At 43.6% G+C, this 27,573-nt stretch overlaps 1 protein-coding gene across 1 annotated transcript in view; it reads left to right on the forward strand.

Moving 5' to 3' along the window:
• LOC111971173 (myosin light chain kinase family member 4-like) overlaps window positions 1–27,573 on the forward strand; it is a 66,239-nt gene that overhangs the window by 12,432 nt on the left and 26,234 nt on the right. The window contains exon 2 of the mRNA XM_023997962.3: window positions 6,166–6,460. Within this exon, the coding sequence (XP_023853730.1) occupies window positions 6,166–6,460 (295 nt within the window). The remainder of the gene's footprint in view (window positions 1–6,165; window positions 6,461–27,573) is intronic.

Below are 27,573 nucleotides of genomic sequence, written 5' to 3' on the forward strand. Positions count from 1 at the left end.
TAATTGAGGTAACATGTACATGTACACTGCGAGGACGTTCAGCTGTCCGTCCTGTCTCCCTGTAGCGCTGTCTTAGGCGTCTCACAGTGCGGGCATTGCAATTTATTACTATGGCCACATCTGCAGTAATCATGCCTTCTTGCAGTAGAAAAAAAAGTAAAATTTTTTCATAAAATTATACCGTTTTCTTAGCTAGCTAAGTTGTTTACCTGTTGCTAGGCAGTTGCTAGGGACATTCCTGAAAGAAGCTAGCTAGCTAACAAGGAGTGTCTAGTTGGCAGAAGAGAAGAAGGGACAAAGAAGGGACAAAGTGGGACAAAAGTAAATCAGAAATTATACATAAAAGTGGAAAGTCGGCACATTAAGCTGAAGCATCCTCTAAAGACACACAAAGACAATAAATACAAGAAACAACACTTCTATTGCCTCTCCCTCTACGATACGCACTTCTCGGTTTGGTTTGGAGCGAGTAGTTGCATTCCGCTTTGCTCCACAGGTAGTATTACAGGTAGTATTACATTTCATTTCATTACAGTACAACAGTTGATTTGTTTGATCTTAGCTGGCTACAGCCGTCTTTGTATCCAAGATAATTGTGTAGTCTAGAGTAATTGTCGAGGTTACCTAGCCAGTTTAGAGGTTACCTACGCCTAGCCAGCATTTCACATCAAAGTCAAACAACGCAGCCACTGCTAGCTAGCCTATTTCACCAGCCAGCAGTACTATATCATTTTAGTCAATAAGATTTTTTGCAACGTAAGCTTAACTTTCTGAACATTCGAGACGTGTAGTCCACTTGTCATTCCAATCTCCTTTTTCATTAAGCGTACCTCTTCTCTGTAGCCTGTCAATCATTGTGTGTTCTGTTATCCCTTTCTCTCCCTCTCTGCACAGACCATACAAACGCTTTCACACCGCGTGGCCGCTTGCTACTCTAACCTGGTGGTCCCAGCCGCCCGACCCACGTGGAGTTCCAGGTCTCAGAGCGCTCAGTGCCTCTGAACTCTGCCGATCTGCGGCCAACAAGGCAGAGTTCATCTCAGCCTATGCTTCCCTCCGTCCCTCGACTTTCTTGGCACTGACGGAAACATGGATTACCACTGATAACACTGCTACTCCTACTGCTCTCTCCTCGTCTGCCCACGTGTTCTCGCACACCCCGGAGAGTCTCTCGGTCAGCGGGGTGGTGCACTGGGATCCTCATCTCTCCCAAGTGGACATTCTTCTTTCCTCCCTGACCTCATCGTCTCTTCGCCTCCTTGAATTCCATGCTGTCACAGTTACCAGCCCTTTTCAAGCTTAACATCCTTATCAATTTTATCGCCCTCCAGGTCCCTTGGAGAGTTCATCAATGAGCTTGACACGCCTGATAAGTTCCTTTCCTGAGGATGGCTCACCTCTCACAGTTCTGGGTGACTTTAACCTCCCCACGTCTACCTTTGACTCATTCCTCTCTGCCTCCTTCTTTCCACTCCTCTCCTCTTTTGACCTCACCCTCTCACCTTCCCCCCCTACTCACAAGGCAGGCCATATCGCTTGACCTCATCTCTTTACTAGATGCTGTTCTTCCACTAATCTCATTGCAACTGCCCCTCCAAGTCTCCGACCACATACCTTGTATCCTTTTTCCCTCTCGCTCTTCTCTATCCAAACACTTTCCCACACTGCCCCTACCGGATGGGTATCGGCCGTCCCAACTTCGCTCCTCTCTCCCCGCTACTCTCTCCTCTTTCCATTCCTATCATTCTCTTCCGCTCTGCTCAAACCTTCTCCAACCTACTCCATTATGTCTGCCCTCCTCAACCCCCTCTCCTCCCTTTCTGCATCCCTTTGACTCTCTATGTCCCCTATCCTCCAGGCGGCGCTCGGTCCTCCCCTCCTGCTCCGTGGCTCGACGACTCATTGCGAGCTCACAGAACAGGGGCTCCGGGCAGTCCGACGGAAAATTCGGAGGGAAAACTCGCCTCCCCTGCGGGGACGTGGCATCCTTTCACCCCTCCTCTCTACATTCTCCTCTTCTGTCTCTGCTGCTAAAGCCAATTTCTATCCACTCTAAATTCCAGCATCTGCCTCTAACCCTTAGGAAGCTCTGTTGCCACCTCTCTCCCTCACTGAATCCTCCTCCCCGCCTCTCTCCCTCCCCCGCCTCCCTCTCTGCTGATGAACTTCGTCAAACCATTTGAAAAGAAGGTCGACGACACATCCGATCTCTCGTTTGTAAGTCAAACGACACCGCTGGTTCTGCTCATCACTGCCCTACCCTGTGCTTTGACCTCTTCTCCGCCTCTCTCTCCAGAGTGAAACATACTCGCGTCTTTGTGACGGCCGGCGCCCAACAACCTGCCCGCTTGACGCCTATCCCCTCCTCTCTTCTCCAGACCATTTCCGGAGACCTTCTCCCTTACCTCACCTCGCTCCATCAACTCATCCTGGACCGCTGGCTACGTCCCTCCGTCTATCAAGAGAGCTCGAGAGTTGCACCCCTTCTGAAAAAAACCTACACTCGATCCCTCCGATGTGCAACAAACTACAGACCAGTATCCCTTCTTTCTTTCTCTCAAAACTCTTGAACGTGCCGTCCTTGGCCAGCTCTCCTGCTATCTCTCTCAGAATGACCTTCTTGATCCAAATCAGCAGTTTCAAGACTAGTCATTCAACTGAGACTGCTCTTCTCTGTGTCACGGAGGCGCTCCGCACTGCTAAAGCTAACTCTCTCTCCTCTCGCTCTCATCTTCTAAGCCTATCGCTGCCTTTGATACTGTGAACCATCAGATCCTCCTCTCCACCCTCTCCGAGCTGGGCATCTCCGGCGCGGCCACCGCTTGGATTGCGTCTACCTGACAGGTCGCTCCTACCAGGGGCGTTGGCGAGAATCTGTCTCCGCACCACGTGCTCTCACCACTGGTGTCGCCAGGGCTCTGTTCTAGGCCCTCTCCCTATTCTCGCTATACACCAAGTCACTTGCGTCTGTCATATCCTCACATGGTCTCTCCTATCATTGCTATGCAGACGACACACAATTAATCTCTCCTTTCCCCCCTCTGTAAACCAGGTGGTGAATCGCATCTCTGCATGTCTTGTCAGACATATCAGTGTGGATGACGGATCACCACCTCAAGCTGAACTCGGCAAAGATCGGAAGGCTTGTCTCTTCCTCCCAGGGAAGGACTGCCCGTTCCATGGATCTCGCCATCACGGTTGACAACTCCATTGTGTCCTCCTCCCAGAGTGCTAAGAACCTTGGCGTGATCCTGGACAACACCCTGTCGTTTCTCAACTAACATCAAGCGGGTGACCCGTTCCTGTAGGTTCATGCTCTACAACATTCGCAGAGTACGATCCCTGCCTCACGCAGGAAGCGGCGCAGGTCCATAATCCAGGCACTTGTCATTCTCCCGTCTGGATTACTGCAACTCGCTGTTTGCTGGGCTCCCTGCCTGTGCCATTAAACCCTACAACTCATCCAGAACGCTGAGCCCGTCTGGTGTTCAACTTTCCCAAGTTCTCTCACGTCACCTCGCTCCTCCGCTCTCTCCACTGGCTTCCAGTTGAAGCTCGCATCCGCTACAAGACCATGGTGCTTGCCTACGGAGCTGTGAGGGGAACGGCACCTCCGTACCTTCAGGCTCTGATCAGGCCTACCCAAACAAGGGCACTGCGTTCATCCACCTCTGGCCTGCTCGCCTCCCTACCTCTGAGGAAGTACAGTTCCCGCTCAGCCCAGTCAAAACTGTTCGCTGCTCTGGCACCCAATGGTGGAACAAACTCCTCACGACGCCAGGTCAGCGGAGTCATCACCACCATTCCGGAGACACCTGAAACCCCACCTCTTTAAGGAATACCTAGGATAGGATAAAGTAATCCTTCTAACCCCCCCCCCCTTTAAAGAGTTAGAATGCACTATTGTAAAGTGGTTGTTCCACTGGATATCATAAGGTGAATGCACCAATTTGTAAGTCGCTCTGGATAAGAGCGTCTGCTAAATGACTTAAATGTAAAAAAATGTAAACTTAATGTAGGTAGAGGAGTAAAGTGACTATGCATAGATAATAAACAGAGAGTTAGCAGCAGTGTAAAATGGGGGGCTCTAAGCGTTGGCTGGTGATTGGGATGGGGGAGTGGGGGTGGTAATGCAAATAAGTCTGGGTAGCCATTTGATTAGCTGTTCAGAAGTGTTATGTCTTGGGGATAAAACCTAAACTTGGTGTTCCGTTACCGCTTGTCATGCGGAAGCAGAGAGAACAGTCTATGGTTAGGGTGGCTGGAGTCGTTGGCAATTTTTAAGGCCTTCCTCTGACACCGCTTGGTATAGAGGTCCTGGATGGCAGGAAGCTTGGCCCCAGTGATGTACTGGGCCATACGCACTACCCTCTGTCGTGCCTGCAGTCGGAGGTCGAGTAGTTGCCATACCAGGTCGGCGATGCAACCAGTCAGGATGCTCTCGATGGTGCAGCTGTATAACTTTTTGATGATCTGAGGTCCCATGCCAAATCTTTTCAGTCTCCTGAGGGGGAATAGGTGTTGTTGTGCCCTCTTCTTGGTGTGTTTGGACCATGATATTTTGTTGGTGACATGGACACCAAGGATCTTGTAGTCAGTCAAGTAAAGTAGACATGAATCAGTGGAGTATGTTTTACTAAAACCTGACTGAAAATCATACGTTAGACTTTGTTTGTTGACATACAGTAATTCATACATTTTCTAATGTACAAATCTCTCCAGGATCTTTGATGTTATACTGAGGATAGATAGAGGCCTATAATTCCCAGGGTCAGACTCTATCCCCTTCTAATACAGAGGCATAACTTCTGTGTGTTTCATGTCCCTGGGAAAGAAGCCTTGTTCAAGAGAGAGATTAACGATATGCATAATACAAGAGGCAATTTGCTCAGCAGAATCTATAAGAAACCTTGCAGGAATAGTATCCAGGCCTCTGGCTTCTTATATAATGTAGAAGTTGCTTTTAAATGTTGAAGAATAAACCGTGTGTGGAACAGGACAGAAATAGGCAGGAAGAACAGGTGTGCTCCTGACAGGCTGTGTGGTTTCAACACTGCTGACTGAGATTGTTTTGAAATCCAACACTGAGAAATAGTCCCTTGATTCTGAGGAAGAAGAAATAGGACCTTGAGGGGGAGGTTTGGGATGGGACGGAGGCAGCAGGACTTGTGCTAACCTGAACCCGCAGACCACTGGCCCTCGATGACGTCTGTAAAATCCTTTATGAACACTAATGAGCCGAGTCAAGCTGCACTGTTCTGACTTGGTCACGAATCCCTGTAGTTGCTGGAGCCCCGCTGGAAAGGACAGTGTAATAAGATAACATCCACACCAGTGCAGTATGATTAGGGTCAGCACAATACTAACCTGAGCCTGCTGACCACTTGCTGATCTGGTGATATAAGTGTCTCACAGACTCATACAGTTCAGGAACTATTAAGAATAATTTGAAGTAGTTGTTTGGAACAGTCAAGTTCCCAAATCATCAAAACCAGACAAAATTGGGTTTCCTGAAAGCACTAAGATCATCTTACATCTATTATAGGCAGCGGACAAAAATGATGTTACTTAGTGTTTCGAAGCTTTTTAGAAACTCACCCCAAAGGACTTGTCATGCTATATACACTTGTTGAGATGACCTTTGTAATGGTAAAGCCTGGGAACACCATTGCCGCTACGCAGTTACGTGCAACGAGTGTACAAAACATTAGCAACACCTGACTATGATCATAGACTGACCAGGTGATTCCAGCTGAAAGCTATGATCCCTTGTTGATGTAACTTGTTAAATCCATAATTGAGACATGAATTGTATGTGTGCCATTCAGAGGGTGTATCAGTATAGATGCCTCCTCCGTATCATCACTCAACAGAGTTAGATTGTAAAACTGTCCCACTGGCATGGAGGATTAGCAAGATTAGTGAGGGAGAGCTTTACAGCTACCGGTATTTCAAAGCACTGCCATCATCTCCAGATATAGACTGCTTCAACAGAGCTGGAAACTGATGGATGATTGAATGATACTGTATTAGGACCTGTAAATGTGCAATTCAGTATCAGATGAGACAAACGAATTCCCTCTCGGGAGCAATAAAATAGTACAATATTTGATTCTATTTCAAACTGATCTCATTTTGTTTGTTTGTTTGACGTTGCTGTTGTAGGTCAGATAAGAAGCCTTCTCCATGCTCTGAGGGTTGTAGTAGTGAGTCGACCTCAGGAAGCAGGAAGCAATATGGAAGAGTCCATCAGACCCAGACGTCGGGGGTGCCATGGTCCCAGCCCTGCTCCAACTCCTCCCCTGCTGGGGACAAGATGGAGCGGCTAAAGGTGATCCGTAACCATAGCAACAGCCTTCGTCTGGGCCGTCTGGCGTTCTTCAGACACCTGGAGAAGGTGGAGACCATGAGGAGCTTCTGGGAGCTGAAGCATGTGGAGCTGGAGGGAGACCCACAACAGGTAGGCCTTACGTCCGACCACTCATTACCTGTACTCCTCATCTTCTCCTCTGTACCCCCAAACCTCATTCATATCCTAACCCTCTTATATACTCATCCTCTAACCTATACCCATCCATCCTCTTACCCTTTACCCTCGACAGGTAGGGTCTTCACCCCATTCCTCACCTGTATCAAATCAAAGTTTACTGGTTGCCTACACAGATTTGCAGATGTTATTGCAGGTGCAGCGAAATGCTTGTGTTTCTAGCTCCAACAGTCCTGTAAAAAGTAAGGCTAGCACCCACGATCCTCACCTATATCCCTCTCCAACAGGTAAGTCTTGCAACCAAATCCTCACCTGCACCTGTACCCCCTCATCCTCTCATCTCTACCCCAAACCCTGATTCATACCCAGCAGCATACCACACTGCATCCCACTGCTGGCTTGCCTCTGAAGCTAAGCAGCTTTGGTCCTGGTCAGTCCCTGGATGGGAGACCAGCTGCTGCTGGAAGTGGTGTTGGAGGGCCAGTAGGAGAAATTGTGGGAAAAGCACACAATTGTAATACTTGAGTAAAAGTAAAGTTACGTTAATAGAAAATGACTGAAGTGAAAGTCACCCATTAAAAGCCTACTTGAGTAAAAGTCAAAAAGTATTTGGTTAAAATATACTTTAGTATCAAAATTACATGTAATTTCTAAAATATACTTAAGTATCAAAAGTAAAAGTATATTTTACAGATAGCCAGTGGCACACTCCAACACTCAGACCTAATTGACATAATTGAATGAGTCCGCCAGATCAGATAGGGATGACCAGGGGTTTTCTCTTGATAAGTGTGTGAATTGGACCAGTTCCCTGTCCTGCTAAGCATTTCAGATGTAATGAGTACTTTTGGGTGTCAGGGAAAATGTATGGAGTAAAAAGTACAACATTTTCTTTAGGAATGTAGTGAAGTAAAGGTAAAAGTTGTCAAAAATATAAATAGTAAAGTACAGATACCACAAAAAAACACATAAGTAGTACTTTAAAGTATTTTCACTTAAGTACTTTACACCACTGAGTAGGAGGCACTACAGGCAATAGTTAGGCACTATAGGCTAATGATCATTTAACTGATGTCAGACAATACATTGCGCACTTGATTTCCCACACCCAGCAGAGAATTGCACTCAGCTTGCATTTGGACTCACAGCCATAGCCTAGTCAGTTGAAGTTGAAAGTTTACATACACTTAGGTTGGAGTCATTAAAACTGATTTTTCAACCACTCCACAAATTTCTTGTTAACAAACTATAGTATTGGCAAGTCGGTTAGGACATCTACTTTGTGCATGACACAAGTCATTTTTACAACAACTGTTTACAGTGTAACGGCTGATTTGTAGGGATAGGGATCAGACCAAGACGCAGAGTGGAAAGTGTCCATGATTTATTAACAATAAACTGAACACTACACGAAACAAAATAACAAAAGCGAAACAAACCGAAAGACAGTCCCGTGTGGCACGAACACTGACACGAAATACAAACACCCACGAAAACACACGTGAACCCCGGCTGCCTAAGTATGATTCTCAATCAGGGACAACGATTGACAGCTGCCTCTGATTGAGAATCATACCAGGCCGAACACACAAAACCCCAACATAGAAAACAACACATAGACAACCCACCCAACTCACGCCCTGACCATACTAAATAAATACAAAACAAGAGAAAACAGGTCAGGAACGTGACATACAGACAGATTATTTCACTTATAATTCACTGTATCATAATTCCAGTGGGAGAGAAGTTTACATACACTAAGTTGACTGTGCCTTTAAAAAGCTTGGAAAATTCCAGAAAATGATGTCATGACTTCAGAAGCTTCTGATAGGCTAATTGACATAATTTGAGTCAATTGGAGGTGTACCTGTGGATGTATTTCAAGACCGACCTTCAATCTCAATGCCTCTTTGCTTGACATCATGGGAAAATCTAAAGAAATCAGCCAAGACCTCAGAAAACAAATTGTAGACCTCCACAAGTCTGGTTCATCCTTGGGAGCAATTTCCAAATGCCTGAAGGTACCACGTTCATCTGCACAAACAATAGTACGCAAGTATAAACACCATGGGACCACGCAGCCGTCATACCGCTCAGGAAGGAGACGCGTTCTGTCTCCTAGAGATGAATGTACTTTGGTGCAAAAAGTGCAAATGAATCCCAGAACAACAGCAAATAACCTTGTGAAGATGCTGGAGGAAACGCGTACAAAAGTATCTATCCACAGTAAAACGAGTCCTATATCGACATAACCTGAAAGGCCACTCAGCAAGGAAGAAGCCACTGCTACAAAACCGCCATTAAAAAAGGCAGACTACGGTTTGCAACTGCACATGGGGACAAAGTTCGTACTTTTTGGAGAAATGTCCTCTGGTCTGATGAAACAAAATTAGAACTGTTTGGCCATAATGACCATCGTTATGATTGGAGGAAAAAGGGGGAGGCTTGCAAGCCAAAGAACACCATCCCAACCGTGAAGCACGGGGACGGCAGTATCATGTTTTGGGGCTGCTTTGCTGCAGGCGGGACTGGTGCACTTCACAAAATAGATGGCATCATGAAGAAGGAAAATTATGTGGATATATTGAAGCAACATCTCAAGACATCAGTCAGGAAGTTAAAGCTTGGTCGCAAATGGGTCTTCCAAATGGACAATGACCCCAAGCATACTTCCAAAGTTGTGGCAAAATGGCTTAAGGACAACAAAGTCAAGGTACTGGAGTGGCCATCACAAAGCCTTGACCTCAATCCTATAGAAAATGTGTGGGCAGAACTGAAAAGCGTTTGCGAGCAAGGAGGCCTACAAACCTGACCCAGTTACACCAGCTCTGTCAGGAGGAATGGGCCAAAATTCACCCAACTTATTGTGGGAAGCTTATGGAAGGCTACCCAAAACGTTCGACCCAAGTTAAACAATTTAAAGGCAATGCTACCAAATACTAATTGAGTGTATGTAAACTTCTGACGCACTGGGAATGTGATGAAAAAAATAATAGCTGAAATAAATCATTCTCTCTACTATTATTCTGACATTTCAAATTCTTAAAATAAAGTGGTGATCCTAACTGACTTAAAACAGGGCATTTTTTTCTAGGATTAAATGTCAGGAATTGTGAAAAACTGAGTTTAAATGTATTTGGCTAAGGTGGATGTAAACTTCCGACTTCAACTGTATATAGGCTACGGCTGCCTATTATGATTATTGCTGTTATATTAGGAACTGAGTGAAATAGTGTTTGGTCTGATGCTATTTTGAAAGCCAAGAAGAAAAATGAATAAAATGAAAAATTAAGTACATTACAATTATATATTTTACTTTATGGGGTCTGAATGCTTAGTTAACCTCTACGGGATCGGTGTGCCCCCCCTCACACACGCAGGATGGTTGAGCTAACGTAGGCTAATGTGTATAGCATGAGGTTGTAAGTAACAAGAAAACTTCCCAGGACATAGACATATCTTATACAGTATGGGCAGAAAGCTTAAATTTGTGAAATAATACCATGCTATTGTTTGAGGAGAATGCACATTTATTAACTTCAAAATGTATCAATAAACCAATTAGGCACATTTGGGCAGACTTGAAAATAAATGCAATGATTCATTTGATCAGTCTAAAACTTTGCACATATACTGCTAATTTGTACCTAACCTGAAATAATACATTATGGCCTTTCTCTTGCATTTCAAAGACGATGAAAAAAAACACGTTTCTTTCTTTGATTATCTTTCACCAGATCTAATGTATTACATTATCCTACATTAATTTCACATTTCCACAAATGTCAAAGTGTTTCCTTTCAAATGGTATCAAGAATATAGATATCCTTGCTTCAGGTCCTGAGCTACAGGCAGTTAGATTTGGGTATGTAATTTTAGACAAAAAATAAATAAATAGGGTCAGATCATTTTAAGGCTGCCAGGCTTGCTAGGGCAGACCATATACAACTTCAATTAGCACTGAGGTGTGAAGTGAGAGGTGTCGAGATCTTTGGGCCCAACAAGTGGCAGGAGTCTCTCGCAGCCTGCTCCACCAAAATCCAGAAATCCCTCTGTTCAGAGACCATCCGCTGGCATTTTCTACAAGAAATCTGCCTCCAGAAATAAAAGCTTCTCCCAAGAGGGTGTGACACCTACTCCCGTTGCCTGCTGCACTGCTGCTTGGATTCCACCTGGTGATCTGTTCACCATCTGCCCTGGCCTGTCTCCCCATGTCTGGTACAGGTACCCCTACCACACTCCCCCCTCTCTCCCGAGCTTTCGCTCGCCTCCAGCACATACACACTGTTGGGGCGAGTGACTCTGAACTTACAATGGCTAGCCCCAAGTTGTTATATATTTAAAAAATTATTGTGCATTTTGATATTTTTCTATTTGCTTCATGACTCCTACATGCTTTGTTGACTATGAACTTTCTTTGTTACCCAACCATGGGACAGACTATGTTTGTTCGCACACTCGGGACTCTGACTCTCTATTAAAAAACACAGACTTTTGTTCTCCCATCCTATTCTAACCACCTCTCGCCGGCTTTGTATTCATGTTACCTGATGAAATTGCAATATGATCTTGTTGCCATTTAATGCACATTCAAATGTCATAAATCAACACTGCTAAGCTCTCCCTGTCCTCTGCCGTGCCTTGATTGTATTACTGCTGATGATATCTGGAAATGTGCATGTACACCCTGGCCCATCTACTGTTGCTAGCCCCAATTCTGACTTGTGCTCTGATTTCTGCTCTCGTAAAAGCAGGGTTTTCTGCATGTTATCACTAGAAGCTCATTACCTAAAATGTATCAATTGAAAGTGTAGGTTCACAGCTCCAATCCAGATGTGTCGGTCAATACTGAGACATGGTTAAGGAAGAGTGTTTTGAATACTAATGTTTGTGGTTATAAAATTTTTCAGCAAGACAGATCTTCCAAAGGTGGGGGAGTGGCAATATTTACCATGGATCACCTTCAGTGCTCGTTTGTCTCCACCAAGTCTGTCCCCAAACAATTTGATTTGCTGGTTTTAAGCAATAAACTTCAAATAGCTCTTTGTTGACTATTGTCGGATGCTATCGTCCTACATGAGCACCTGCCCTAAGTTCTCTCCTGGCCCTATGTCTGAATTTGTCCTGCTAGGTGACCTAAACTGGGACATGCTTGAATCACCTGACCAAGTCCTAAAGCAATGGGACTCCCTACATTTTTCTCAGATTATTACCAATTCCACAAGGTATGACTCCAAACACCCAGAAAAGGCTACTGTCCTTGATGTTATCCTCACAAATAATCCTGATAGATATCAATCTGGTGTTTTCTGTAATGACCTTAGTTATCACTGTTTTACAGCCTGTTCGTAATGGCTGCTCAGTGAAACGACCTGTCCTGATTTGTCATAGACGCTTGCTAAAAAACTTTAATGAGCAAGCCTTCCTACATGAACTGGCCTCTGTAAAATGGTATAGAATCAGCTTGATCTCCTCTGTTGAAGACGCTTGGACATTTTTACAAATATTTTCAGTGGTATTGTTAACAAACACACCCCCATAAATAAAATGAGAATTAAAAACAGGTTCAGCTCCTGGTTCGACCGTGATCTGGCAGAGTTACTCCACCTCAAGAATTGCATTCGGCGAAAGGCTCGGCATGCACATACTCAGGCTGACTGGCTCTCGTTCAGGCAAATGAGAAATAAATGCACTCAGGCTATCCGGAAGGCCAAAGTTAGTTACTTTAAGGAGCAGTTCTCTCTGTGGATCTAACTCCAAGAAGTTCTGGAAAACGATTGAAGACCTGGAGAATAAACCCTCCTCCTCACAGCTGCCCATGTCCCTTACAGTGCCTTGCAAAACTCGTCCCCCTTGGCGTTTTTCCTATTTTGTTGCATTACAACCTGTAATTTAAATGGATTATTATTTGGATTTCATGTAATGGACATACACAAAATAGTCCAAATTGGTGAAGAACTTGTTTCAAAAGAAAGAAAAAAATGTAAATGGAAAAGTGGTGCATGCATATGTATTCACCCCCTTTGATACGAAGCCCCTAAATAAGATCTGGTGCAACCAATTACCTTCAGAAGTCACATAATTAGTTAAATCAAGTCTACCTGTGTGCAATCTAAATGTCACATGATCTGTCACATGATCTCAGTATATATACACCTGTTCTGAAAGGCCCCAGAGTCTGCAACACCACTAAGCAAGGGTCACCACCAAGCAAGCGACACCATGAAGACCAAGGAGCTCTCCAAACCGCTCAGGGACAAAGTTGTGGAGAAGTACAGATCAAACTTTGAACGTCCCACGGAGCACCATTAAATCCATTATTAAAAAATTGAAAGAATATGGCACCACAACAAACCTGCCAAGAGAGGGCCGCCCACCAAAACTCACGAACCAGGAGGGCATTAATCAGAGGCAACAAAGAGACCAAAGATAACCCTGAAGGAGCTGCAAAGCTCCACAGCAGAGATTGGAGTATCTGTCCATAGTACCACTTTGAGCCGTACACTCCACAGAGCTGGGCTTTACGGAAGAGTGGCCAGAAAAAAGACAATACTTGAAGAAAAAAAATTGCAAACATGTTTGGTGTTTGCCAAATGGCATTATGGGAGACTCCCCAAACAAATGGAAGAAGGTACTATGGTCAGATGAGACTAGAATTGAGCTTTTTGGCCATCAAGGAAAACCCTATGTCTGGCACAAACCCAGCACCTTTCATCACCACGAGAAATCCATCCCCACAGTGAAGCATGGTGGTGCTGTGGGGATGTTTTTCATCGGCAGGGACTGGGAAACTGGTCAGAATTGAAGGAATGATGGATGGCGCTAAATACAGGGAAACTCTGTTTCAGTCTTCCAAATTTTTGAGACTGGGACGGAAGTTCACCTTCCAGCAGGACAATGACCCTAAGCATACTGCTAAAGCAACACTCAAGTGGTTTAAGGAGAAACATTTAAATGTCTTGGAATGGACTAGAAAAATGCCCAGACCTCAATTCAAATTGAGAATCTGTGTTATGACTTAAAGATTGCTGTGCACCAGCGGAACCCATCCTACTTGAAAGAGCTGGAGCAGTTTTGCCTTGAAGAATGGGCAAAAATCCCAGTGGCTAAGCTTATAGAGACATACCCCAAGAGACTTGCAGCTGTAATTGCTGCAAAAGGTGGCTCTACAAAGTATTTACTTTGGGGGTGTGAAAACTTGAGCGTGCGTAACTATTCAGTTTTTTTGTCCAATTTATTGTTTGTTTCACAAGAAAAAGTACCCAATTGAATTAATTACTCAGCTTGAAACCCAGAATTTGTAAGAAACTGGTTGAAATGAATCAGGCGGAGGCCCAGCTACAATTTTTAGGAATGTTTATTTAGAGAGCTCTGCCGTGTATATACAAAAACGTTCCTTTAATACCTTCTCTTAACCTACGCACATACACACTAAACTTTGGATTCTCTTTTCTCCTGGAGTCTCACCAAAGTTTATTACCACACAGCTGACAGTTCCAGTTCTCCATGTCTTATCTCCCCAGAGTTATAGCCGGGTCGGTTCAAACATAGTTTAATGATCCACTTTGTTTTCTTTAGGCACACACATACCTTCCTCTCTTCCCATGTACATGCTACATAACCTCTTTCTTATGAACTAACATTATTTATCAATACAGAAAAACAGGGTAGAATTCAATTAGTTCTAGTTCTAGCTAAATGTATACATCATTTAGTCATTATTCAAACAATTCATAACACATCTTCAAAGTGGTAGGCATGTTGTGTAAATCAAATTATACAAACCCCCCCAAAAATATATTTTAATTCCAGGTTGTAAGGCAACAAAATAGGAAAAATGCTAAGGGGGTGAATACTTTTGCAAGTCACTGTAATATTGATGATGTGGTTGTTACTGACAAGAAGCACATAGCTGAGCTCTTTAATCACCACTTCATTAAGTCAGGATTCCTATTTGACTCAGCCATACCACCTTGCCCATCTAACATTTCCTCATCTCCCACCTCTTCTAATGCTACTAGCCCCGATGCTCCTCCCTCTTTTTCCCCTGCCCCATAACAAAGTTTCACCCTGCAGGTGGTCACTGAGTCTGAGGTGCTAAAGGAGCTACTTAACCAACAATGCAGTTTTAAGAGAAAATAAGTGTTAAGTCAAAAATAGATGAGTAAAATATAAAAAATAATAGTAACAAATAATTAAAGCGCATCAGTAAAATAACAATAACGAGGCTATATAAATGGGGTACCGGTACAGAGTCAATGTGCAGGGGCACCAGTTAGTCGAGGTAATATGTACATGTAGGTAGAGTTAAAGTGACTATGCATAGATAATAAACAGAGTAGCAGCAGAGTATAAGGGGGGGGGGGACGCAATGCAAATAGTCTGGGTAGCCATTTGATTAGCTGTTCAGGCGTCTTATGGCTTGGGGGTAAAAGCTGTTAAGTCTTTTGGACCTAGACTTGCCGCTCCGTTACTACTTGCCGTGTGGTAGCAGAGAGAACAGTCTATGACTAGGGTGGCTGGAGTCTTCAACAATTTTTAGGGCCTTCCTCTGACACTGCCTGGTATAGAGGTCCTGGATGGTAGGAAGCTTGGCCCCAGTGATGTACTGGGCCGTACGCACTACCCTCTGTAGTGCTTTGTGGTCTGAGGCCAAGCAGTTGCCATACCAGGCAGTGATGCAACCAGTCAGGATGCTCTCGATGGTGCAGCTGTATATATTTTTGAGGATCTGAGGACCCATGCCAAATCTTGTGAGTCTCCTGGGGGGGAATAGGCTTTGTCGTGCCTCTTCACGACTGTGTTAGTGTGTTTGGACCATGATAGTTTGTTGAGGATGTGGACACCAAGGAACTTGAAGCTCTCAACCTGCTCCACTACAGCCCCGTCAATGAGAATGGGGGGTGCTCTGTCCTCCTTTTCCTGATGTCCACAATCATCTCCTTTGTCTTGATCACGTTGAGGGAGAGGTTGTTGTACTGGCACCACACGGCCAGGTCTCTGACATCCTCCCTATAGGCTATCTCATCGTTGTCGGTGACCAGGCCTACCACTGTTGTGTCATCGGCGAACGTAATGATGGTGTTGGAGTCATGCCTGGCCATGCATTCATGAGTGAACAGGGAGTACAGGAGGGGACTGAGCACGCACCCCTGAGGGGGCCCTGTGTTGAGGATCAGTGTGGCGGATGTGTTGTTGCCTACCCTTACCACCTGGGGGGGGGGGGGGGGCGTCAGGAAGTCCAGGATCCAGTTGCAGAAGGAGCTGTTTAGTCCCTGGGTCCTTAGCTTAGTGATGAGCTTTGAGGGCACTATGGTGTTGAACGCTGAGTGTAGTCAATTAGAAATAGCATTCTCACATAGGTGTTCCTTTGTCCAGGTTGGAATCGGCAGTGAGGAGTGCAATACAGATTGCATCATCTGTGGTTCTATTGTGGTGGTATGCAAATTGGAGTGGGTCTAGGGTTTCCGGGATAATGGTGTGAATGTGAGCCATTACCAGCCTTTCAAAGCACTTTATGGCTACAGACATGAGTGCTACATGTCAGTAGTCATTTAGGCAGGTTACCTTAGTGTTCTTGGGCACAGGGACTATGTTGGTCTGCTTAAAGCATGTTGGTATTACAGACTCAGTCAGAGACAGGTTGAAAATGTCAGTGAAGACAGTTGCCAGTTGGTCAGCGCATGCTCGGAATACACGTCCTGGTAGTCTGTCTGGCCCTACGGCCAATCAAAGGATTTCTGACAAAACCACTGGGACTATTACCCCTATCTTTACCTCACCACCAATACAGCCTAAACGTGGCCCTGTTGAGGACAAGCATTAAACCGTGTGTTCACTCTCCTATTCAGAGCTTTGTTTTAAGCCTGTGGTTATGTATGTGTTTGTTTGTGTGTGTGTGTGTTTGTCTGTTTATGTGTGCATCACAGGAAGTTGGTGGCACCTTAGTTGGAGAGAACGGGCTTGTGGTAATAGCTGGAGATGAATAGGTGGAATGGTATCAAATATATCAAACACATGATTTCCATGTGTTTGATGCCATTCCATTCTCTCTGTTCCAGCCATTATTTTGAGCTGTCCTCCCCTCAGCAGCCTCCACTGGTGTGCATTTATTTATTTATGTATTCTGTACTGTAAAGGTACAGGTGCTTTCTTACTGTGGTGTTGTACTGCCCTCTGTTGGTCAAAAATGGCAGCTACATTTACCCTGATGAAGACAGCTTATCTGTCGAAACGTTGGACCTACCATTTTTGCATCTGAGCTCCTAGAGTGTGCGTCTCTCCTTTATTTATTTTTTAAGAGTCTACGTTTACACAACCTTCAGTATCACCAGCTTGTTTTACGTATGATCCCAGCTGCTTTAAATAAGCAGCTCCTCTAGTCCAGGCAGGATTTGCATCCCAAATGGCACCCTATTGGTCCTGGTCAAAAGTAGTGAATATGGACCAATTTGGAACGTAGCAGGATCTATTCTAGCCTCGCAAGCTGCCTGATCTCACAAGTTTACATGAACGTTCGCTATGTTGAACAGGCCGAACATGGAACACAGCACACACAGTCTGATGTAATACCTCACTTCTAACACTAGTGGAGGCTATGGCTCTGTGAATCTGCATTGAGAGCCCCTCTCACACGCTACTGTGGAACTATGGTGAGGACGGCACTGAATCCAGCATATAATTATTTAGAGCCACAAGGTGGTGTCTAGGGACTGAGTAAAATGTAGGGATATTTCACAATAGTTAACCAGAAAGCCACAGTAATGTGCTGCTACTGAACATGCCATAATTGTTTTTTTTCCGCTATACTGCATCTTTGTTGATTTTTTTTTACATGTGCCCATAAGTGTGTGGGCTTGTAGAGGTCAGATATCCAAAGAAAGTGGTCTCGTCACAGCAATGTATTTTTGTCAGTGCATACAACTAAAGTAGGCAAGATTATCACGATAATTTCAAGTAAATTCTCCTTACAAAATAGCTGTTTGTGCACCACAGCAGAAGTGGGTTCTCTTCTGCAGGCTGAGCAGCAAATGAACTGTGCTCTGCTTTCATTTTCTATTTATACCACTGTTTGCCCAAGCAACAGCCAATGAGAGCCCAGAGAAAGGTTCCAATTAGACTCTGGGCTGCATGTAAGTGTAACTCAAGATTCCTGGCTATTTAAATCAGATCTCTCTCTCTCTCTCTCTCTCTCTCTCTCTCTCTCTCTCTCTCTCTCTCTCTCTCTCTCCTCTTCTCCCTCTCTCTCTCTCTCTCTCTCTCTCTCTCTCTCTCTCTCTCTCTCTCTCTCTCTCTCTCTCTCTCTCTCTCTCTCTCTCTCTCTCTCTCTCTCTCTCTCTCTCTCTCTCTCTCTCTCTCTCTCTCTCTCTCTCTCTCTCTCTCTCTCTCTCTCTCTCTCTCTCTCTCTCGTCTCTCGCTCTCGCTCTCTTCTCTCATTTTAAGGGCTTTATTGGCATGGGAAACATATGTTTACATTACCAAAGCAAGTGAAATAGATAATAAACAAAAGTGAAATAAACAATAAAGAGATGAACAGTAAACATTAACATTTACTAAAGCTCCAAACTAATAAAGACATTTCAAATGTCATATTATGTCTATATACAGTGTTGTAATGATGTTAGCAAAGGAAAAAATAAAATAAACATAAATATAGGTTGTATTTACAATGGTGTTTGTTATTCACTTGGTGCCCTTTTCTTGTGGCAGCAGGTCACAAAATATCACGCTGTGATTGCACACTGTGGTATTTCACCGAATAGATATGGGATTTTATCAAAATTTGATTGGTTTTGGAATTCTTTGTGGGTCTGTGTAATCTGAGGGAAATATGTGTCTCTAATATGGTCGTACATTTGGCAGGAGGTTAGGAAGTGCAGCTCAGTTTCCACCTAATTTTGTGGGAAGTGTGCACATAGCCTGTCTTCTCTTGAGAGCCAGGTCTGCATTTGGCGGTCTTTGTCAATAGAAAGGCTATGCTCACTGAGTCTGTACAATATATTTCCTTCATTTTGTGTCAGTCACGGTGATCAGGTATTCTGCCACTGTGTCGCCTCTGTTTAGGGCCAAATAGCATTCTAGTTTGCTCTGTTTTTTTGTAAATTCTTTCCAATGTGTCAAGTATTTATATTTTTGTTTTCTCATGATTTGGTTGGGTCTCATTTTGTTGCTGTCTTGGGCTCTGTGGGGTCTGTTTGTGTTTGTGAACAGAGCCCCAGGACCAGTTTGGTTAGGGGGCTCTTCTTTTGGTGATGGCTTTGTTAAGGAAGGTTTGGGAATCGCTTCCTTTTAGATGGTTGTAGAATTTAACGGCTCTTTTCTGGATTTTAGCGGGTATCGGCTTAATTCTGCTCTGCTTGCATTATTCGTTTTTTTTACTCAGTTGTCATACTTGAGTAAAAGTAAAGTTAAAGTAAATACTATACATACAATTCCTTATATTAAGCAAACCAGACGGCTGGCACACTCCAACACTCAGACATAATTTACAAACACAGTATTTGTGTTTAGTGAGTCCGCCAGATCAGAGGCAGTAGGGATGACAATGTGTTATATTGATAGGTGCGTGAATTGGACCATAATGCTGTCCTGCCTGAGCATTTGAAATGTAACGAGTACTTTTTGGTGTCAGGGAAAATGTATGGAGTTAAAAGTAAATCATTTTCTTTAGGAATGTAGTGGAGTAAAAGCAAAAGTTGTCAAAAATGTAAGTAGTAAAGTAAAGTACAGATACCCCATAAAAACTACTTAAGTAGTACTTTAAAGTATTTTTACTTAAGTACTTTACACGTCCCATGTTTCATGAGCTGAAATAAAACATCCCAGAAATGTATCATATGCACAAAACGCTTATCTATCTCACATTTTGTGCACACATTTGTTTACATCCCTGTTAGTGAGCATTTCTCCTTTGCCAATATAATCCATCCACCTGGCTGGTGTGGCAAATCAAGAAATGTATGATCATTACACAAGTGCACCTTGTGCTGGGGACAATAAAAGGCCACTTTTAAATGTGCAGTTTTGTCTCTCTGTGCAGAAAACACTGGACATGCCAGAAGCTTCAAAGATTGAAACTATTTTAAGGCAGTCTGACAGACCTCTAAAGTTGATTTCCAAAATGTATCAAGGTTTGATAGAGGCTTTTCCTGATGAGACAAAATATGTGAACCAAAAACGTGAGGAAGACCTGATAGACACAATTGATGATGATGAATGGATACAGATATGTTTGAATGCCCAGTCATGTTCATATCATCTCAGACATAAATTACTGCAGTTTAAGACCATCTATAGAACATACTATATGCCAGTTAAACTGAATATCATGCACTCAAAAATGTAATGCTGCTGGAGGTGTACAACACAAAAGGGGACATATTTGCATATGTTCTGCTCACTTGAAGGCTGGCTGAATTCTGGCAAAAAGTATGTTCTTTCATCTCAGCATGTCTACAGATTCTCCCTCCTCCCTGTTTTTGTTTGCTGGAAATGTTGATACTGGAGACTGACAGAAGAGACCGTGTAACCTAGCACTTATAGCAGCTAAGAAATGCATTGCCATTAATTAGATGGTTGGTTATCCTCCAACAATGTCACAATAGATGGCAGAAATGTCAAGTCATGTTTCACTAGATTTGATTTATTACAAGAGGCATACTGTGCAACTTTCAAAAGGTCTGGATGCCTTACATGGAGTACTGTACGACAAAAGGAGTTTGTATTGAAAACATGCCCACGTCAGGGGAGATACAGTGCATTCAGAAAATATTCAGACCCCTTGACCTTTTCAACATTCTGTTACATTACAGCCTTATTCTAAAATTGATTAAATAATTGTTTTTCTTCATCAATCTACACACAGTACCCCATAACGACAAAGCAAAAATAGGTTTTTAGAAATGTTTGCTAATTTACAAAAAAACAAAAAACAGAAACACCTTATGAAATACCAATGAGTCTCGAAATTGAGCTCAGGTGCATCCTGTTTCCATTGATCATCCTTAAGTTGTTTCTACAACTTGATTGGAGTGAACCTGTGGTCAATTCAATTGATTGAACATGATTCGGAAAGGCACACACCTGTCTATATATAAGTCCCGCAGTTGACAGTGCATGTCAGAGCAAAAAGACTCTGAGACAGGATTGTGTGGAGGTCCCCAATAACACAGTGGCCTCCATCATTCTTAAATGGAAGAAGTTTGAAACCACCAAGACACTTCCTAGAGCTGGCCGCTCGCCCAAACTGTGCAATTGAAGGAGAAGAGCCTTGGTCAAGGAGGTAACCAAGAACCTGATGGTCAATCTGATAGAGCTCCAGAGTTCCTCTGTCGAGATGGGAGAACCTTCCAGAAGTTCAACCATCTCTGCAGCATGGTAGAGTGGCTAGACAGAAGTCACTCCTCAGTAAAAGGCACATTACAGCCCACTTGGAGTTTGCCAAAAGGCACCAAAAGACTCTCAGACCATGAGAAACAAGATTTGCTGGTCTGATGAAACCAAGATTGAACTCTTTGGCCTGAATGCCAAGCATCACATCTGGAGGAAACCTGGCACAATCCCTACGGTGAGGCACGGTGGTGGCAGCATCATGCTGTGGGGATGTTTTTCAGCGGTAGGCACTGGGAGGCTAATCAGGATCGAGGGAAAGATGAAAGGAGCAAAGTACAGAGAGATCCTTGATGAAAAACTGCTCCAGAGAGCTCAGGACCTCAGACTGGGGTGAAGGTTTACCTTCCAACATGACAATGACCCTAAGCACACAGCCAAGACAACGCAGAAGTGGCTTCGTAACAAGTCTCTGAATGTCCTTGAGCGGCCCAGCCAGAGCCTGGACTTGAACCTGATCGAACGTCTTTGGAGAGACCTGAAAATAGCTGTGCAGCGACGCTCCCCATCCAACCTGACAGAGCTTGAGAGGATCTGCAGAGAAACTCCCCAAATACCGGTGAGCCAAGCTTGTAGCATCATACGCTCCACAATCACCCGACCTCAACCCAATTGAGATAGTTTGTGATGAGTTGGGCTGCAGAGTGAAGGAAAAGTAGCCAACAGGTGCTCAGCATATGTGGGAACTCCTTCAAGACTTTTGGAAAAGCTACATGATTCCATAGGTGTTATTTCATAGTTTTGATGTTTTCACTATTATTCTACAATGTAGAAAATTGTAAAAATAAAGAGAAACCCTTGAATGAGTAGGTGTGTCCAAACTTTTGACTGGTACTATATGTATGTATGTATGTATGTATGTATGTATGTATGTATGTATGTATGTATGTATGTATGTATGTATGTATGTATGTATGTATGTATGTATGTATNTATGTATGTATGTATGTATGTATGTATGTATGTATGTATGTATGTATGTATGTATGTATGTATGTATGTATGTATGTATGTATGTATGTATGTATATGTGTGTGTGTGTGTCTATATTACTACAATAATATCAGACAGAGACAAACTGATTTTTGGGGGGGGCTACTATGTTACAATATTAATATCCTTGAAGTCTTGTTGTTAAACCATTTTTCAATATTCTCAGAGCCGCTCTTGTTTGTTATTGATACAATATTTCAATACTCTTAGTCACCTTGTTGATGCAATGCTTCAATATTATCAGAATGTTTCATTTCTCTGGTGAATAATGTACTGTAGACAGGCAAATGAAAAACATAAGGAACATCTCTCAATGCAGAGCAACAATTTTGGTGGGAAGCGCACAGCACAATTACACTGTCATATTATGCTTTATGTGCTGTTCCACAAGTATAGCCCATTGCAGAGGTTCTGTAGATCTTTTTCACGAGTGCCAATTTATAATTGATCCTACCATTTCTAAAGATCTGCATGCCAGTTATGATGTTCATATAAGCATTGTAGACTACTCAAATGTGTCCCAAAAAAATCCTAACTGCCCACTAAAGGAATAATTCTTGCTGGCTACTAGACAGAGACGCTGTTCATTCAGCAACACGCCACGGAGCTCCACTATGCCTACCTGTACCGATGCGGTGCTGAATCACAGGTAAGGCCTTAAATGTGTAGATTTTCCTTTTGTATTTCGTGATTTTCTTAATTCCTTGGTCGGATTTGTTTGTCTTCATTTGTCCTTGTCGATTGTAGGCCTTAGTATGTCCTTTGATGTTTGCCTTTTATTTGAATGCATGTGTAGGATTTATCTGGCACAGTTTGCAATCGGTCAGCTGTTTTATGCTCTGGTTACTTTCACGCTGAGGTTGGTGTTTGAAGTCGGCCTTGATAGCGTGTTTTATGCATCTATTTCATGTTGCACTGTATGCCTGTTCCACAAGTAAATGAGTCAATGTAGCCTATGTATGATGAGGTCGAGTAGTACATTTTACACGCCATTCTGCAGACCTTTGAACCTAATATTGCAGTGATAATTGATGTCTGGGGTAATTTTAGTTTGTTTTTGCTGTTCTCCAAATAGCATTAAATAGGCTCAAATAGGCTTTTGAGATAAATGACAGTGCCCTCCGTAGCAGTCTATTTACTTTCAAGCATGGTTGGCTATTGAATGAGCACTGGATAAATGGTTGCCTAATATTTGTTCCCATGCATCAAACACCTCCATTTCCCCCCAAAGAACAATATACTTGTAATTCAGTTGCTCAACCACTAGAAGTTGTGCATGTGCATGACCTGAGATTTGAGTGGAGACACTTTTCCGTCAAGTTCAACATTTGTAAATACCAACCTTTGTGGGAAAACCGGCGCATGTTAGGTTTAGAGTATTTTTTTTTGTGCACACGCACCTTTGATAAATGAGGCCCCTGTTCCTTACTGAGGTCAGATTATTTTCCAGTATACATCTAAGAGGTATTGCTCTCTAACCCCTGGTTACATCCCAAATGGAACCTTATTCCCTATATACTGCACTACTTTTGACCAGGACCCATAGGGAATAGTGCACTATATAGGAAATAGGGTGCCAATTGGGGAGCACACCTGCTCTATGCTCTCCCACCTGCTGTTGCCTGTTAAAGGTCCAGGAGACCAGGTTTCGACCACTGCTGGGATATGGTTCACAGTGTGTAGAGGTGGCGTCGCACGGTCGACCGTAAATCAACCCCTCTGGTCAGACAGATAGGTGCCAGAGACCGCAGTCCAGATAGGGTGGCGATATCAGTGACAGTGGACCTGTCTCAATACGCTGTCCCCCAAGTCATCGCTTTACCTACCATTTTACAGTGTCTTCAGAAAGTATTCATACACCTTCACTAATTCCACATTTTGTTGTTTCACAGCCTGAATTCATACCCCATAATGACAAAGTGAAAACATGTTTTTAGACATTTTTGCAAAATGATTGAAAATTAAATACACAAATATCCAATTTTATATAATCGCCAAATACAACAGGTGTAGACCTTTCCGTGAAATGCTTAATTACAAGCCCTTAACCAACAATGCAGTTCAGAATGTTTTATTATTTTATTTACACAAGTATTCCTCCCCTTGCTATTGTTCAATAGACAATCAATCTTGCACCCCTTTGCCGTGACACTCTAAATTGAGCTCAGGTGCATCCAATTTCCTTTGATCATCCTTGATGTCACTACAACTTGATTAGAGTCCACCTGTGACCAATTCAATTGCTTGGGCATGATTTAGAAAGAAACATGCTTATCTGTATAAGGTCCCACAGTTGACAGTGCAGGTCAGAGCAGAAACTATAGAACAGAAATAGGACAGCACTCTGGTAAATTAACTTAAATTGAAATGTTGTGACATTGATTGTCATTGCCTTGCACGCTGAAGAGTGCTGTCCTATTTGTTCTTTGGATTACAGTATATTTAATCAATTTTTAATTCAGGGACTAACGCAACAATATTTGGAATACGTCAAGGTGTATGAATACTTTCTGAAGGCACTGTATGTGTTGTCTGAGGGTGTGTGTGTCAGTGAGAGAGAGGTGCACAACAGATATATACTTAGCACCTTGCCAACACAGGAGCGTGTGTGTGTGTGTGTGTGTGTGTGTGTGTGTGTGTGTGTGTGTGTGGGTTGCAAGAGAGAGAGAGGAAGGGAGAGAAAGATATAGAGAAAAATAGAGCTGAGGAGCGAGCAACTCCACAACAACAGAAATAGTTAGTGCCTTGTGGATGTAGGCAAGAGTATGGAGAATATACTCTGCAGGCATGAAGTGCTGTGGACGAAGTTAAAGGATACCAGGCATGAGCTGTGTCCCAAATGGCACCCAAAGGGCTCTGGTCAAAAGTAATGCACTCTACAGGGAATAGGGTGCCATTTGGCACAGAGCCAACGGAGCACACACATACACACAACCACCTGTCCCCCTCTCGTCTCTGAGACAGCATGTTCTCTCCTTTTAGGTCCCTTGGCAGGCAGGGTGGAGGGTCGGGGGTCAGGGGAACATGGTCAATGGGGGGGGGGTTGGCACAGCGTGACTGGACAGAGACGTGCCTGTCGTTCTGTTCTAAGTGACTGAGAGGAGTGGGGGGAGTGTCTGAATGACAGTGCGATCAGATCAGTCAGACAGAGACTGAAAGATAGGCCTCACTATTTCGTAACTGCTGGCGCCCGCTGTGGTGCCCATGTCAACAACCCCAACCCGCTGCCGATCACCCCACGAGACCTGATCGTCGCCGCCGTCGACAAGAGAGCGACAGATTGAAATCATCCAGCCCTGAGCTGAGACTAAAAAGAGGAGGAAGAGGAAGAGCAGCGGTTACCATGGAGAACTTTCTGAAGGATAAGGATATTTGGATAGTAGGCAGCATGTGTCTGGTGGCATCATTCCTATGGCAACGGATCTGGAATTTATTCACCTACAAGAGGAAGAGGGGCAGGGAAACACCCTCCCCAGACATACAGGTACTAGTAGTTTGCTGTCTTAATGGGTTCATTCATACTACTGAGCTGAGCCAAAGTGTACTGTGCTGGCTGGTTTATGCATCCACTATTGTTGCTGGAGGACCATGTAAAAATAAAATAGTATAGTTTAGGTCAGCATGATAGAATAAAAAGGGTACATGATTGCAGGGCTTTGTGCATGCTCAGGTAGTGCAGGTGTGACTGGTAGAATCTTTTTGCGGATGTGAGTTTCTGTTCTGTGAGTTTCTGTGAGTTTCTGTTTGACCCATCAGATTTGGACATTTTTGTTAGTGAAGCAAGTTCTACACAGGCTGTTTTGATGTTTTTCATCATCCTGTCATAATTCAAAGATGGTAGAGTATAGAGAGAGAGAGAAAGTGAGAGTAGCAGTTGGCCTGTAGGCGGAAGTGATGTCTTGAAAGATGACACGTTATCACCTTAGACATGTTAATCCATAGCGACTTTGAAATGCATACTCAAATGGCTTGACATGTGTAAAGACAGTGATAGTTTGTAGTCTTTGTCGTTACGTGAAAGAGACTTAGAACCGGTTTCCTGTACACAGAATAAGCCTAGTCCTGGACAAAAAAATACTTTCAATGAAGATTCTCAATTGAGCATGCTTCAAAATCCAGGACTATGCTGGATTGGGAGCTCTCTGGTTTGCAGGATCAGTTTATACGATTCTAGGCCCTAATGGCTAGGGAAGACCAACCTGGTCTCAGAGCATTTTGTATTATTCTGTACGTAAATCCGAGATAATCCATTTAGTATGATATGTTACATTTGGTATGGTTGCATAAGGCAGATGTTTATATAAGGCAAAAATGAAAAGAGGGTGGTTGGGTTGGCATATAAAATGGATGTACAATGACATTCTAGATGATTCTGTGCGTCTAACTTTGTGGTAACAGTTTGGGGAAGGCGCTTTCCTGTTTCAGCACAAAGCGAGCTCCACACAGAAATGGCTTGTCGAGATCTGTGTGGAAGAACTTGACTGGCCTGCACAGAGCCCTGACCTCAACCCCATCAAATACCTTTTGGATGAATTGGAACAGCGAGCCAAGCCTAATCGCCCCCTCATCAGTGCCCAACTTCACTAATTCTCTTGTGGCTGAATGGAAGCAAGTCCCCGCAGCAATGTTCCAACTTCTAGTGGAAAGCCTTCCCAGAAGAGTGGAGGCTGGTATAGCAGCAAAGGGGGGACCAACTCCATATTAATGCCCATGATTTTGTAATGAGATGTTTGACGAGCAGGTGTTAACATACTTTTGGTCATTTAGTGTATATTATGAATTTGAATTTGTAACATATCATACGAAATAGGTGATGGACATCCACAAAGTAATACATACCATACGAAATATAACATATCATACTAAATGGAGTTTCTCAGATTTATGTACAGAATAATACAAAATGCTCTGAGACCATGTTGGAAAGACAACTAGGCCCAAACTGCCAGGCGAGACAACGTGCTGGGTAGATTGTGATATGTTTGATTGATCATGTCACAGGCCTTGGAAAGAAGACCTGGCCATCTCTCATCTGAACTATGTCCATGTGATCTGAGGGTGGCAGCGGCTGCATTTAGTTACAGACAGCTTTCTCTCAGAGAGATCTGGGAAAAAAGGGTCTGCTTTTAGGGTGCAGCTACAGATCTGGTGAGGATCAAAACCATGACAAAGACATTGTGTCCAATTCAGAGGTAGTAAGTGTGCACAACTTGAGTAAATCATTGATTGACGTCAAATGGAGAGTTGTCGGAATACCGCCACTGGAGTTGCTGCACACTGTTTACATGCTCCCTGTTATAAGCCTGACTCAGACTCACGGGGTCTGACAACTTGGATGGAAAATTACTGTTGATAATAGCGGACGAAGTTGCCACTCCTATTTGCCATATCTTCAATTTAAACCTACTAGAAAGTGTGTGTGCTCAGGCCTGGAGGGAAGGAAAAAGTCATTCCGCTTAGATGTACATTCATTGAATTGTTTTGCTCAATCTGATTGGGTGGGTCTGGCTCCCCAGTGGGTGGACTGATTTAGCTTACTCAGAAATGAATGAGAGCGAGGAAGGAAGAAGGACACAGTCATAGGTAGAGTGACCAACAAAAAGATGGCTGAAGTCTAAGAAAGAGATATCCAATTTGGGTTGTAAAGGGTGGCAAACAGCTACAGTATAGAGACAGGAGCTGAGAGGTAAAAAAAGAGAGAG

The sequence above is a fragment of the Salvelinus sp. IW2-2015 genome, linkage group LG13, assembly GCF_002910315.2.
Source record: "Salvelinus sp. IW2-2015 linkage group LG13, ASM291031v2, whole genome shotgun sequence".
Lineage (NCBI taxonomy): Eukaryota > Metazoa > Chordata > Actinopteri > Salmoniformes > Salmonidae > Salvelinus > Salvelinus sp. IW2-2015.